This window comes from Ambystoma mexicanum, chromosome 1p, assembly GCF_040938575.1.
Source record: "Ambystoma mexicanum isolate Mex_15411 chromosome 1p, UKY_AmexF1_1, whole genome shotgun sequence".
NCBI classification, from domain to species: Eukaryota; Metazoa; Chordata; class Amphibia; order Caudata; family Ambystomatidae; genus Ambystoma; species Ambystoma mexicanum.
In genome coordinates this window covers 1084405498-1084420918 of record NC_090921.1, presented here as the reverse complement: position 1 = coordinate 1084420918, position 15421 = coordinate 1084405498, and the positions used below count along the sequence as shown (strand labels likewise).

General features: G+C 44.2%; 1 protein-coding gene across 7 annotated transcripts in view; it reads left to right on the top strand.

Moving 5' to 3' along the window:
* The window catches only part of USP21 (ubiquitin specific peptidase 21), a 1008218-nt gene that overhangs the window by 792825 nt on the left and 199972 nt on the right, over positions 1-15421 (top strand). For 5 of the 7 annotated variants that reach the window (XM_069604661.1, XM_069604666.1, XM_069604673.1 and 2 more), the window contains one exon: positions 11637-11718. In XM_069604661.1, the coding sequence (XP_069460762.1) occupies positions 11637-11718 (82 nt within the window). The remainder of the gene's footprint in view (positions 1-11636; positions 11719-15421) is intronic. The other 2 variants (XM_069604671.1, XM_069604674.1) reach the window with 1 other exon arrangement.

The following is a 15421-nucleotide window of genomic DNA, read 5'->3' as shown; positions in this document are numbered from 1 at the left end:
CAAGACGTTGCCACTGGAACTAAGAAGCCAAAGAGGAGAGAAGCCAAAGACATCTGCAATGACTGAACCACTGGTGAAGCCCTGCTGCAGCGTCTCAGCACTTTTCTCCACACGTCGAGAAAAGATCTTCACCTGCAAGAGCCTTCTTCCCTTGAGCTGGTGGGGCCAGCCAGTTTGCCAGACGCCTTCCCGGACCTGCCTTGGCCGAATCTCCCGTACCCTGTACTCGGAGGCCGGATAGCCAGGCACAGTCCACCCGGACCGGGATTTAAAGGAGCGTACCTTTTATTCGTCGGGCAGCACCGCGGCTGCTTTCATCCCTGGGTAGTGCAGTAACTCGAACCTTCCTCCACGACGAGAGCATCTCTTCCTCTGCTGGATCACCCGAACTGCAGGAATTACCAGGAACAACCGCCACCGCAGGAGCCACTTCTTCATTTAAGGTACATTGTTCCGCCAGGCTGCCCTTTCTTCGCGGTAGTGCTAGAGGTGTTTTAAATCCTTTACCTACCTGTTGGGTTGGCCGACCCCTCTCTCATAACATTGTCTTTTCAACTTTTGCAACCACCATTTCAAATATCGTTAACCAAAGACTTGATTGCAGCTACAAGGACATTTTGCTCCTTGGCCCTTGTCCTGTACCACTAACTCTGGCACAGGCCTACTGACTCTGGTCACATCTGTTAGATCTGCCTTCTCGAGATTGATTCTCCATTCGAACTGTGTGGTGCACCCCTTTCTTGAACCTACTCTTTCTTCCCACTGCATAATCATTGTGAAATGCCATTTTGCTCAGTTTTCATTCTAAGTATTGCTTATATTCATGCATTGTCTTGCTGAACTGGTCCACAAGCGATGAGAAGTGTTGCCAGGGTGTATAAGAATCTATTTCTAAATAACATATTCTTTCCCTCCCTTGTGAGGAATTGTTAGAGGATCCCTTGTGTGTAGTTTTCACTGGGCCGTTTGGCTCAGTTTTCACTCTGGTTCACTTGGTCTACAATTCATACAGGGAGTGTGTATATTTTTCCGTGACTTAATTTAACTTGCTTGAAACTTGTGATACATGTGTTTGATTAGAAGTGTATAAAATAAATATATATATACTTTTTAACTACAAAGCTTTGGTCAGTGTTTCCTTGTTCCATAGTCTACTGGGCCTAATGTGTAAACCCTGAATACTGCTCATCTCCCTCTTGAGATAAGTCTGACTTCTCATCCACAGCTACCAACTAAATCTTTGTGGTACCGACTGATACCAAAGGGGATTTATTGCTCTCACCTGTAGTCCTAATTTGGTGTAGTGCTCCCTAAGAGAACTGCACTGAATTCTGCCTAACGGGGTCAAACCCAATGTTGCAGACTGCGGTTCATGTCAGGCAATGAACTGAAGGGCCCTATATGATGATGCATTTATAACGCGCCTATTCACAAGTGGCTGGCCTCAATCCAAGTCCGAGACGGCCCCTGTTCTTCAGAAGAGAGGAAAGGTACTGAGCAAACCACCAGAGGGAGCTAAAAAAATGACAAACACTGAAAGAGGTCCCACTCCAGGAGCATTTAGCGCCACTCGTCATCTCATAAGAAGAGGGTCACTTTTCTGGAAAGCAGGTACGGTGCCCTACCGCTTAGTCTGCTGCACAGCCAGGAAAATCCTTTAGACAACAGTTGCATCAAATATATTGAAGGCCTTGGAAGCTTTGATGCTGACAGAGAAGCAAGGACCCACGATGCCTGTGAAGGCCCACAGACGTCTCCAGAAGCCAGCAACTTTACATTAGAAATATTGGGCACTGACTCGAATTCAAAATCTTTTTGAAGCCCTTTGGAACCGTTGACTTGACAATTTTCTTGCACTGTCATCAAGCTTTGCTAGGTCGGCAAACTCGACACAGCAAAAAGGAGTTTTGTACTACTCAAGGGACATTGTTTGGTACCATAGCAGTGATGTAACACTGTTTGGAAGCCACGCAAGAGGTGTATAACTGAGAGGTGGACAACATCCTTTTTGGACTCAAGCCCATGGGAACTTCACAGGTGTGCATCCTTGAGGAACTTCACAGAGCTAACGACAGACCTTATGGCTGCTTGCGGCCTGGACACCTTACTATTTAGGCCTCCCCTTAGACACCTGGAAGCCACCTTTTTGAAGGACCAATGAAAAGATTGTCTAAGCAGTGGGTCTACCTACTCCTTTATAATTCGTCCTACAAAACGACTTGAATTACATTTTTAGACAAAGGTTCCCCAAAGGAGACTTTGCTCACCTTCAGTGCCAGAGTCAGTTCTATGGACACCGCCTCTGCAGTAATAAGACACTAGTGCATGAGAACCTCTTGTTTTACACCTAGTGTTGAAGCGAAATTGCTCGACATGCCCTTAGACCGGAGTACATCTTTTTTGAGAGAAGGGGCTAAATCCATGGAAAACTTGAAGGCCTCCAAAGCTACAGTAAAATCATAGTGCAACTGCCATTGTCTTCTTTCATATTGTCTTTGTCTACCTTTTCTAGGGGTCATGGTTCCTGCCATTTCACTTTGTTTGTGCACAGGGCAAGAGTAATTTCTCAGCCTTGTAAGGGACACAGAGGCGCTACACCTATTGGGGCTTAGGTATCCCAAATAAACCACACTTCAAATGCTAATATTCCCTCTCTTTCCTCCGCCCCACAATCACTTTGATTGGCCCTTGCTGTACTCGGCACTGTTAGTGGAGGATATTGGTTTGCATACAAGAATGGCATTGTACTACTTACGATGCCTGAACACTAAATAGTCACACAGGGTTATTGTCTTTCCCCCTTCTCAAGAAACCCCCAGACAGCCCCTCACCACTACAGTCATCTTTGCCAGAGCCGTGCTACCAGAGGAAGCACACTCCATTCTAAGGATTCTAGCAGTAGAAAGGGGGAAGGTATTTTTATTACCCGTATTTCTCATCCCCTAAAAGGATGGGGTATGCGTCTGTCACGGCCCGCTCCCTTCGCTCCCGTTCTCGCTCCCTTCGTTCCCGTTCCCGCCACTTGGGGGCATGTTTTGGGGTTTATTCCCTACTGGACATTTCCTTCGAACCTTATGCTACAGTGTTCTGATGAATTGGGACCGTTACAAACTTATTTTCCAAGTTTCTTCCCTTCCGGATCCATTCCAGGTTTTTGGCAGCCAGCATGCTACTTAAATCAAATGACTATGCTTCCCAGAATGCCTTGGCTCACTGCTTCACCTCCTGCTTCCCAGAATGCCTGGCTCACTGCTTCATCTCCTCCCTTGCAGGACAAGGCTGGGTGGAGGATAGGCAACACCTGTGGCTGCAGGTGCAGCAGGCGGCACGCCTGAGGGGTGTGCTTGTTTAGCAGCTTTAAAAAGCCTCAGTTTGCTTCAGTCCGGCGCTGGTCATTGTAGCAGTGTTCCTGTTGTGACTAGTCTCCTGTTCCTTGTTCCTTGTTCCTGGTTTCTGTGCCTTGTACCTAGTTCCAGTTCCTAGCTTTTGTGCCCAGTTCTTAGCTCCTGTATCTTGTTCCTCTGTCCTGGATTTCGGATTAATGTGCTTAATTGATTTATGCTTTCTGCATTTCCCTTTCTATCTTCCTCTGTCTGCAGACAGCCTTTCTCTGTGCTTTACTATTTGATGCAGCCCAGGTTGCCGGAGAGTTCTGTCTCTTTATGCTGTTCTGGTTACTGAAGACTTGATGCATTAACCTTACTTTTGTAGTATTAGTTTACTGCCTTTTTTCCCTTGGTTGGGTGGGAAAGGTTTTCTTTGTAATAGCGTTTCCCCAGCTCCTGATCCTACTTTATTCAGATTCCATTCCATATTTTCCATTGCACTTCAGCATTTACTTTCCATCGCATATTAGGTGTGGGTGTTGTTGTAACATGTTCCAGTGTGTATCCCCTTTTGTTTTCCTCACAAGTTAATATCACAATTCTTACTTGCCCCTGATTAGGGTTAATGTATTTTGTTATCTTTAACACTTTGCTTTTACAGCCTTCTGGGTTCCTGTTTGATCTACAGGGTTTGTGAATTTACTGACATTCTAGTGGTCTTTCCGGTCCTCGTGAGTACTGTTTGAATGTTACTTATTCAGTATTTTATAGAGTGTCAGTTCACAGAATCTGTACTTGCTTGCCCGCTACGTGGGTTTAGCGCCGTCAGTATCTGTAAGAGCATAGTGGGTAAAGAGTTTGCTGACTTTCCTTTCAGTTATAAGGAGGTCTTAAGTGCTTACCCTACATTCCTTTTTCGTATATTGGTAAATACTTTATTTGCACTCCTGGGTTTATACATACACAAGCCTTGGGTATTTTATGCACGTTGTTAGATCCAAAGTTGTTCCCTGTGCAATTCTGTGCACTTTACCCCTTGCCATAGTCAAGGCCTTCTTCCTTTATTGACAGAATGACCAGCCGCTATTCCCGTTTGAATATGGCCAGAAAGAAAGGCAGCAAGGTTACTAAAAAATGTGTACTGAAAGCTTTGATTCCGTTTGTCTGTAATAATCAAATCACTGATCCTGACTTAAACGAACTCCTTGACACAAATGGGTATTTACGTGCAAAATATTTTTCCCACAGCCTGGCCCATCATACATTGCCTGATCCTAATTCTGTCTTTAATTTTGATCCAGATATGTCCGCACAAGCCTTAGCAGCGGAAAATAAAACACTGTTAGGTTTACTAAATACGAGTACATCTGTTGTTGAATCCCATGATTCCGGTTGTGCTTTACCTCAGATTGAACAGTTTCATGATTCAAACATAAAGAATGAAGGGGTTCAGTACATAACTTCTGTTTTCAGCCCTCAGTCAACTGCTTACTCCTCTGCACAAGTACTTACTGTAGTTTCTGACGTCAAGAGGTCTGATGTCAGTAGTTTACTTAGGGGTAACACAGATCAAGTCGGTAAGAGAGAGTATAGAACACAAGACCTGCAAGCAGTAAATGACAATGTACCATCAGTAAACGTCCGGATGACTAGGGTAGGATCCAGTCCTGATGCCACCATGCCTTCCCTTGTGCCTACTGATAGGGATGTACAGGTAAGCCTGGGCATGTTAAGAGCTGAATTTGAGGGGTTAAAACGAGAATACATCAGTTTACTAGAGGAGAACAAAACTTTACGATTTTCTCTGACTACGCTTCACACTTTATCCGTTGATGAAGTGAAGACTGTTCAATCTCTGAGTGAGGAGGTTTTAGTAGGCCATGATACTTGTCAATATGAAACATCTATTGGGAGTGAAAGTCCTCTTTCTTGCACAGCACTTATTCAGAGCACTGATTCTGACAATTGTTCTACTGTCTGTCAGGAATTGCTGTTAGTTGAGGATTTACAAGCCACTCCTTTACCTAAGGTTTCCTCTGTAGCAGTCAGTCATAATTCAGAGTTTGAACACATACATGCTTCTGATTCCCAAACATTATCCACAATGGTGGCGTACACAGAATCAGTCACTACCGTAGGCTTAGGTTCTGCCCTTGATCTAGCTGCTGAGACTGAAGTAAACATTCAAGCTGATGTGGAGAACGATGCTACCTCTGTGCTCACTCCTTCTTCTGCCACTTTTGGTCACAATGAACAATCAAAGACAGTACCTAACTCTTGTTTTGATGGACTCATTCCACAGTGTACTAAAACAAAGACCCGGCAGGCGATTCCTGAACTGTTGATTGATAATCAGCCGCCTTCAGAAGTTAAGACAAAGGAATGGACACTTGACAAAATCCGAAATGACTCTGTGTCATCCACTAAGGAGAGGTACGGCATGGGTCCTGCTCAGTCTTTGGTTAATGGTGTCATGGAGTCAACCGCCCTAAAGATGCTTTCCATTCCTGAGCCACAATTATGTCTGTCAAATTCTGGAACTCCGGTCTGTCCTCCTACAACCTTGGACTCCTCAATGTCCCAGTCCACGGCTCAACACTCATCGTTGACACACGTGTTTTCAATCAATGAACAATTGCTATGCCAGCCAGTTACTCAAGAGCCTTCACCATGTACGTGGTCAGAGCCAAAGACTTCGACAAGTTTGTCTTCAGCAAACGAGACGGCTTCAGTTCATGAAAGACCTGTATCCTGCTCAGCCTCGCTGTCAATATCGGAGGAGCACTTGTCTGCTTTGTTTGATCATGTTGCAGATTCATCTACTTCAGAGCTACCTCCTAAATCTCCACCAATTATTATGGATGAACGTCCAATCTGCCCATCTTATGCTTCAGGAGGATCACCAGAAGGCCTGCCTTTTACACAAGCTAATTCTTCCAACTGCTTGACTGTAGAAGTAGCACCTCCCGCATATGCTACATCTGAGTCTGAGACTTCTGCCAAAAACATCAAGCTGGTTCACAACTCGGGAGGGCCTTACATGCAAGGCCGTTGGTCTTGCCTGGAGTTTTGCAAGAGGGAGACGGATACCATCCGCCATGGCCTAGACATCGATCAAGTAGCCAACCAGGATAACGGGCTGGACGGTTCACATTTGGGGGCCGGTTTGGATCAGCCGCTTGACAGCTCTTTTGTTGCCAGATCCCACATGAGCCTGAAGGAAGGAAGGGACGGGCACGGCCCTCCAACTGCTGCACCATTCGGGTGCTAGTAGTCAAAGGGAGGACTTGACTGCTGCTGTTCATGATGTGCCTGTTATTGCTCCTGCTGCGAGTGTGCTTGATGTACCAAGTACTGCGTCTATCACTCTTATCGGTATGCCAAATGTCCCTGCGGCTGTATCCCACGTGCAACAAGGTGGCTATATGACTAACACCAGGAATGCCAGCCTTGTACAACCCATTGGACTTCCAGGCCCCCAAGGTGTTGAACAGATGCAATCTAATCTTGGTCACCCTCAACCTCAGGTCTTGAATCAGATAGATGATGAGAGAAGATCCGAACCTCTATCTCGGCCACCACCTTCTTTGTCTGAACATGAACATTTCCTGAAACCTGCAGTTTTCTCGCCTCTTGTGTGTAAGCCTTCAGCAAGGGGGCTACCAGAGCATCTATCCTCAGCCAAAACATGTTGCACCAGCCAGCCTTCCTCCTCAATGATGTATGAGTGTTCGCTCCCAGAGACTGTGTTTCATGGACCTTCCAACTCTGCTTCGGGTCCTGCAAATCCTTCATGCTTTTCTTCAACCCATGAGTCTAATCCTCGCCAAAAACCTGCCTATGGCTCTTATAGACTGCAGCCTGATTCTATTCATTCCAGACCTTCTGCTTCTACCCGTGAATCATCGTTTTCGTCAGTGCCGCCTCCAAAATCAAGGCGCTTCCATCATGGTAGGAAGATGTTTTGTGCGAGTAACGGCCGCCTGGAGTCAGCCGTGGGAGGGGGTATACTGTCACGGCCCGCTCCCTTCGCTCCCGTTCTCGCTCCCTTCGTTCCCGTTCCCGCCACTTGGGGGCATGTTTTGGGGTTTATTCCCTACTGGACATTTCCTTCGAACCTTATGCTACAGTGTTCTGATGAATTGGGACCGTTACAAACTTATTTTCCAAGTTTCTTCCCTTCCGGATCCATTCCAGGTTTTTGGCAGCCAGCATGCTACTTAAATCAAATGACTATGCTTCCCAGAATGCCTTGGCTCACTGCTTCACCTCCTGCTTCCCAGAATGCCTGGCTCACTGCTTCATCTCCTCCCTTGCAGGACAAGGCTGGGTGGAGGATAGGCAACACCTGTGGCTGCAGGTGCAGCAGGCGGCACGCCTGAGGGGTGTGCTTGTTTAGCAGCTTTAAAGAGCCTCAGTTTGCTTCAGTCCGGCGCTGGTCATTGTAGCAGTGTTCCTGTTGTGACTAGTCTCCTGTTCCTTGTTCCTTGTTCCTGGTTTCTGTGCCTTGTACCTAGTTCCAGTTCCTAGCTTTTGTGCCCAGTTCTTAGCTCCTGTATCTTGTTCCTCTGTCCTGGATTTCGGATTAATGTGCTTAATTGATTTATGCTTTCTGCATTTCCCTTTCTATCTTCCTCTGTCTGCAGACAGCCTTTCTCTGTGCTTTACTATTTGATGCAGCCCAGGTTGCCGGAGCGTTCTGTCTCTTTATGCTGTTCTGGTTACTGAAGACTTGATGCATTAACCTTACTTTTGTAGTATTAGTTTACTGCCTTTTTTCCCTTGGTTGGGTGGGAAAGGTTTTCTTTGTAATAGCGTTTCCCCAGCTCCTGATCCTACTTTATTCAGATTCCATTCCATATTTTCCATTGCACTTCAGCATTTACTTTCCATCGCATATTAGGTGTGGGTGTTGTTGTAACATGTTCCAGTGTGTATCCCCTTTTGTTTTCCTCACAAGTTAATATCACAATTCTTACTTGCCCCTGATTAGGGTTAATGTATTTTGTTATCTTTAACACTTTGCTTTTACAGCCTTCTGGGTTCCTGTTTGATCTACAGGGTTTGTGAATTTACTGACATTCTAGTGGCCTTTCCGGTCCTCGTGAGTACTGTTTGAATGTTACTTATTCAGTATTTTATAGTGTGTCAGTTCACAGAATCTGTACTTGCTTGCCCGCTACGTGGGTTTAGCGCCGTCAGTATCTGTAAGAGCATAGTGGGTAAAGAGTTTGCTGACTTTCCTTTCAGTTATAAGGAGGTCTTAAGTGCTTACCCTACATTCCTTTTTCGTATATTGGTAAATACTTTATTTGCACTCCTGGGTTTATACATACACAAGCCTTGGGTATTTTATGCACGTTGTTAGATCCAAAGTTGTTCCCTGTGCAATTCTGTGCACTTTACCCCTTGCCATAGTCAAGGCCTTGTTCCTTTCTTGACAGCGTCCCATCTTGGATTGAGGCTCCTAGGGTAGTGACCCTCTGATCCTCCAGACTCTGCAGGTTTAATATTGGCTGTTGCCACTCAGGGCTCTCATTTTCAAAGGCACAGGAAGTAGCTGAAGTACATGGTAGGTGACATCCAATCAGAGTGCTACCCGATTGTCTTCACCAAACTGATGCAAATGATGAAGGCTCACCTCAAGAGGGAAAAGGTATGATTGCCTCATTTTCTCCAGGAAAATTGGTCTTCACCATACTTGCTAAATGGTGCTCAGTTTGCGCCTGAATTTCAAGAAATTGCATATGACGCTGTCAATTACTTCAGTTGTTTAGAGGAGTCCTGAACACTTGTTTGGGAAAGGTTTTTCCACCCACGGACTGGACTACAAACATCTTAAAAATGCCAGTATCAGCCTCCCTTCACCTTCTGGGCCTCATGGCATCCTGCATCTTTCTGATGCCCAAGCCCTGACTGAGCATAAGATACCTCCAATGTCTACTCCTTTCCCAGTGATCCCACTTCTCGGGCATAATGCTTTACCTGCTTAATGCCGTACCTGCTCCAGGTCTGGACACACATTTTACTGAATCCCCAGTGGAACAAATTGAGGACAGGGATACTGTTTTGGCAATGATGACTGAAGGCAACGGTTGTCACGGATGCTTCCTTGAAAGGCTTAGGCACTCCTTTTTCGGAGTCTCCGAATGAGTGGGATTTAGTCCTTAGAGTCAAGATTGCACATCATCAATCTGTTGGCGATACAACTAGCAATGAAGCCTTTGCTTCGATTCAGTGGAAGTGTGTCCTGATCTTAACAGACTTTTTGTATTTGTAAAACTATCATATAATCAAAAAAATACCCATACTTGAAGCAGATTTTTTTTAATCAATTTAAAAAAATTATATCTTTTGCAGTTTATATTATCAATAAATATAGTCGCAGATGATCTTAGTTGAATACTTTTTCTTATTATTAGAAGACCATAATTTAGTTTGTTTCTTCCCCAATAATTTACGTTCTCGGCTTGGGACCTTAACCTATTTCTCACCTTTTTGATGGGCCTCCTTTCGAGTAGCTTTTCTCTTGGCCCTTGAGGCTTTTAATCTTAAAGTGATAATCATAGTGGCAATCACCTCAGCCAGAAGTGTCAGCGAACTGTAGACTGTCGCTTAAGCCACCATACATAGTGTTCTTGAAGGACCGGGTCAAGGGAGGTTCAAACTGCGTACCTCCGTAAGAAAAATAATCAATTGTTCGATGCATTTGTATCTAAACAAAACCACATCTTGATGGATAATTCTTTGCATTACAAAATGCTAGAAAAAGGGATGGGAAGGAAATGCAGACTCTCCTATAGTTGTGACAGCCACTTTGACAATAAAAAGGGGTTCCAGTCGTAGATATCTGCCAGGCATCTATGTTGGCCTTGCTTCATGCCTTCTCAAAACATTGTCTGGACTCACTGGCTTGCAGGACTTTCTCTTTGATAGCGCTGTTCTTCAAAGTTTCTTGCTCTTCCTCACCCTCTACCCTCTTTCGGGACTGTGATTCTGCTGTGGGAGTGTATCGAAGATGGGCAATCTACGAGAGGATGCATTCTATTCAAATAAAAGAAATATCTACCTCTACTAATGTTCTTTCTACTAAATTGTCCTCTTAAAGATTCCTCACCCCCTCCAAATCTAGCCCACATAATGAGAGCTTCAAGGATGCTTCAGTAGTAAACAGCAAGAGATTGCTTGTTCGCGTCTCATCAGCTGCTGAGCATGTGAGAAAAAAAGGAATAGCTGAGATCCTTGGGAGTGGTGTGTCCTATATGTAGGCCTGTTATCACTTCCAGAACCAAGAAGTGGACCATCAAAGAGGGTCTGCAGAGACGCACACCCCGACCCATCCTGGTGAAAAGGTTTCATGTGCCAGCTGACGTTGCTGATTATCTAAAAGGAGTAATCTGTGCGTGGATAGTCCATCAGAAAGAACATTGTCAGGGGTAAGTGTTCTTCTGGGAGCTCTCCTACCTAATTCAGAGAGGGGGCATGGACTGGGAGATTGGCATCCTAGACCACCTTCAGGATGCGCACGTGTCTCTTGCTTGATGTCCCTGGTAAGCTGACTTTCCCAGCCTGCAAAGTTCCCTACATCCCTTGGAATGGGGGTCTGAACCCTGACTTAATCACGGGAGGCAGTTATTTCTATCCCCGTAGAGTGGAAACCCGAGGCAGGTATAGCCACAAGGTTGCATTCAGTTGGCTGTGGTGAAAAGTGATTCAGAAGAAAGCAAATATGGGCAATATGAGATATGGGCAAACTGCAATTTAACATAAATCAAGAAAAGGAATATAACATAGTTTTAGTTTAATGGACACATGGCTCATTACTTCCCAGTTCAGAGGAAACTGATCTGAGAGAATTCTGTTTCAAGTAGTAAGCCTTCGGATATCGGGGTCTAGGAGAGGGCATTCATTTTTATTCTTTAATTTGAAAATGTCTTTGTATAGTCTTTTATGTACTTTTGTTTGGTACAGTACCACAATGTCACGTTTATGCTGGTTGAATCCCTGGCAGCACACCGTTGCCAATATTTTGTGGTTGTATGTGGAGTGAAAAGTCTCACAAATGTTCAGTGTTTCATCTGTTTGGAATTATGCAATGTTTTGGTGCCGGTACGACACAGGTGAGGCTTTCAGATTGTTAGCAGATGTTCTATGAGTTTGATTTTCTCCCTAGGACTTGAATCGACATGCTAATGATAACCATGATATCCTCAGTAGTTGCAGTAGAAGAATACAACAAAGGGCTGTCCAAATTTGAGATGTGCCCTGTGTGTTGATAATAACACTTCTTTTTGTTTCCATTTCTTGGAGCAGATCTGTGACCGTTGCAGACAAAGGACAAAAAGCACCAAGAAGTTGACCATCCAGCGATTTCCACGCATTCTTGTCCTTCGTATCCTTTGTGAACTAATTAAGTCTTTGGAGCCACAAGGGCAGACACAACATTCATGTCACCCTGACTTGTATTGTTTGTGCCTATCCAGTCTATGTGCTTCTTGACATGCCTCACAGGTGCTTTCCACAATGCAAAATAAAGATCTGCTAAAAAGTGTGCAATCCCTTCTGTGTGTGGTTGGTAGACCCATACTGTATTCAGTTAAGTGTTTGAAAGACATGCAATATCAATAAACATCAATGAAATCTATGTCTGTCGCTCAACTCACATGGCTTTGGTTCCCTTCAACATTTTATAACTGAGCATATAAGAACCCCACACAATTGTAAATAGTATTGTTCCCTCATGAAGCAGCACACATAGTTTGTGTTAGACATCCATGGTTTTAAACCTGTATATTGAATTTGCGCTTAGGTCTCTTCAAAGGGCATGCAGATTTTTTACCTTTATATTATCGAGATTGAATGTATTTTACCTTTATAATAGTATTGGTGAGAGGTATGAATAAGTAGTTTAACAGGGTCAGGGAGCTGACCCTGTCATGATGGGCTGGGTACCCTTTGCAGCTAGGTTTGGGTGGGAGGCCTACCAGGCTTTCCACTAGAGACAGTCCTAACCTAGAGACAGGGTGTGGGATTTGGGAGGGTCCCAGTCCCCATCACTTCTACATTTGTCTGCATGTTTGAAATGGGTACATCATTTTCTTGCCCCCATACCTGTGTTGCACAGAGGTGGCCAGTCTCTTTGTTTGTCCCATAACACTACCTTCCCTAGAAGGCATGGTTTTTGACGAAAGAATGAGCAATCCAACCCGGAGTGTGACAGTGAGAAATGATGAAACACGAGAGCAATCCTTATATTTATTGCTATAGTGCACCAATTCTTGAAGGTTACAAGGTAAGTTACATGATACAGATGCATTTGGGAGTAATCAATGCAGTACTGAAGTGGATAGTCGATTGCGAGTCAGATGGAGCAATGGTATGCATAGAAAATAAATACATAGTAAAGCACAGTAATGATATGCACAGAAGAAAGATACAAAGTATATAGGTACGCTAAGATAAGAAATACAAATGCATAGATTTCGAATCTGATGATGCATTGATTTCTGCGGTGGAATGGAGTACTGAGAATCAAGGGAGCTATTCTGCAGGTACGCATGAATAGTTAGTGCTTCCCTGGCTAAAACCAGGTATGTGCCAGATAGTAGTCAGGGGGGGTTGAGCCAGAGCCTCCTGAGAAAGGAGCCAGGATTTTACTTTTTTCCTAAAGCAAAGGTAAGACTGTTCAGACCTTAGGTCTGTAGGCAAGCCGGTCCATGATTTAGCTGCCAGGACAGGGAAGCTACTGCCCCATGCTTTATGTAACTTAAACCTCAGGACCTTAAGGCAGTTAAGGTGTGTGGACCTTGTGGGTCGGTCTGAGGGGTTTCTTGAGAATTTCTCGGTCAGGTATTTAGGTGCTAGGCCGGACAGGCATTTGTGCGTGAATGCCAAGGTTTTGTAAAAGATTCTGCTATTGACTGATAGCCAGTGTGCGTTACTTCTCACAATCGAAATGGGTTCTCTGGATATTCATTGCAGCTCTAAGCGCATTGTTTTGGAGTATTTGCAATTCTTTTAGGTTGCGTTGCCTAGTTCCTAGGTAAAGGGCATTACAGAATATAATTTAGATAGAATAAGCGCTCTGGCTATGGAGGTGCAATTTGTTGTCGACAAGAAAGGTCTGCAGGCTTTCATTAGTATTCAAGTATAGGCTGTGGCAGAAGCTGTTGCTTTGACTTGTCTCGTCAAGGTCAGTGAGGAGTTGAGGTAGATTCCCAGTGTTTTCACATCCTTGGATACATTGATGTTGTTGCCATCTATGTTAAAGATGTTGAATTGCCTCGTTTAGTTTGGTCTGGGATCCAATAAGTACTAGCTCTGTTTTATCATCATTCAGGCAGAGGCCACGTGTGGCCATACATGCTTGAATGATTAGGTAGATATGATTGAGAAGTTTTGAGTCTGTATTGTAATCGCCAGTGATAGGGATGAGGATTTGGGTGTCATTTGCATAGTTAGTGTAGGTGACACCCAAATGGTCTAGATCATCGAAGAGAGGCTTCCTGAAAATATTGTGGCGTGTCGGAGGGACGCCAGAGCCCTGAGGTACTCCACAAGTGACTGGTGCAGGCTTGGTCGAGGCAGTTGGAGCGAACACTCATCGTGCTGGGGTCTAGGAACGATTGTATCCACATAGTGGCTTTGTCTGAAAAGTGAGCTGCTGATGAGAGGTGATTACATAGGGCTTCATGATTGACTAAATCAAAGGCAGCTGATGGGTCTAAAAGCAGGAGGCTGGCTAATTTGCCCTTATCTCTTATGTCATCCATCTGCGTTTTTAGATCTATTAGTGCCGTTTCAGTGCCATGTCTGAGTCTGAAACCAGATTGACATAGGCCAGAGAAGGTTGTTAGTTTCAAGATGTTTTTGTATCTGGAGGTAGGCTGGCCTGTCTAGAATTTTTAAAAGAAACGGTACTGTAGTAATCGGTCTGTAGTTCGTTGGGATGTTAGGGTCAAGCCTATGTTTTTTTAATAATGGGAAGACCCACGCGTCTTTTAGGATAGTTGGTACCATGTTAGTTTCGAAAGAAGAGTTTATTAATATTGTGATTTATGGCGCAAAATCCTTTGCTGCATCTTTGATGATAGTTGCGAGACAGATGTCCCCCTGACATTTTGACGGTTTGAGGCTCGTAAATATGCCCTCTACTTCTTTAATAGTAAGAGGGGAGAATTTGAAGAGGTTGCATGATTTCAGAGGTGTCTGAGGCTTATGTATGTAGATGTCAGAACTGAAATTACGTTTTTTAGATTACATTTTGGTTTGGAGAAGCGCTATTTTGTCTAGCAATGCTTTTTGAATATTAGTACACCACAAAGAATCTTTAGTACATGAGACCGGTGGTGAAGGGGATTCTAGCTCTAAGGATGCTGAAGAGTTCTTTCAAGCTTGATTTAGCTTTAAGTATCCCGTCGTTAAAGGTTTCACTTTTAGTTTGGTGAATGGCTGTTTTATAACTCTTGGAGGCTCTTTGGAATTCTTCTTTGTTAGAAGCAGACAGGTGATTCTTCCAAAGGGTTTCCACACTTCTTTTGTTTATTACTTAAGGTTCTGAGGTGAGGGATGTGAAACAAGAGTTAAAATGAACACGTGGCTTGGCTTTATGCATTTTCAGGGGCGCTACAGAGTTGATGGCTTGAAGTAGTGTGCTGTTGTAGAGCTCAACTAGAGATGCTGGGTCAGTGTTGAGATTTGAATGTCTAGTGATAGGATGTAATAGAGGGAGTAGGTTCTCCACTGTTATGTTTCGATTGTTTCTGGTAACAGGTGGTGCCGATGAGTTGCAGGTGTTAGGACGGTTACTGATTTGTATGGTGAAATATATGATGTGGTGGTCAGACCAAGCACAAGCGGAGTTGGTGAGAATGTTACCATTGCACTTTATGTCTGTGATCCAGTCTAAGATTGAGACCGGAGGTGCACATTATGCTTCTCTTTCTTTATTACAATAATGGAGAAAAAGCTCAGCAGCAAGTATTTTATGCTGATGCTATTGAACATACATGAACAAGGGTGCAAAAATATTTCATGAAAAAAAATTAAACATGAAAGGAAGAACTTCCAGTCCATAACAAAAAGTTACTGAAGAG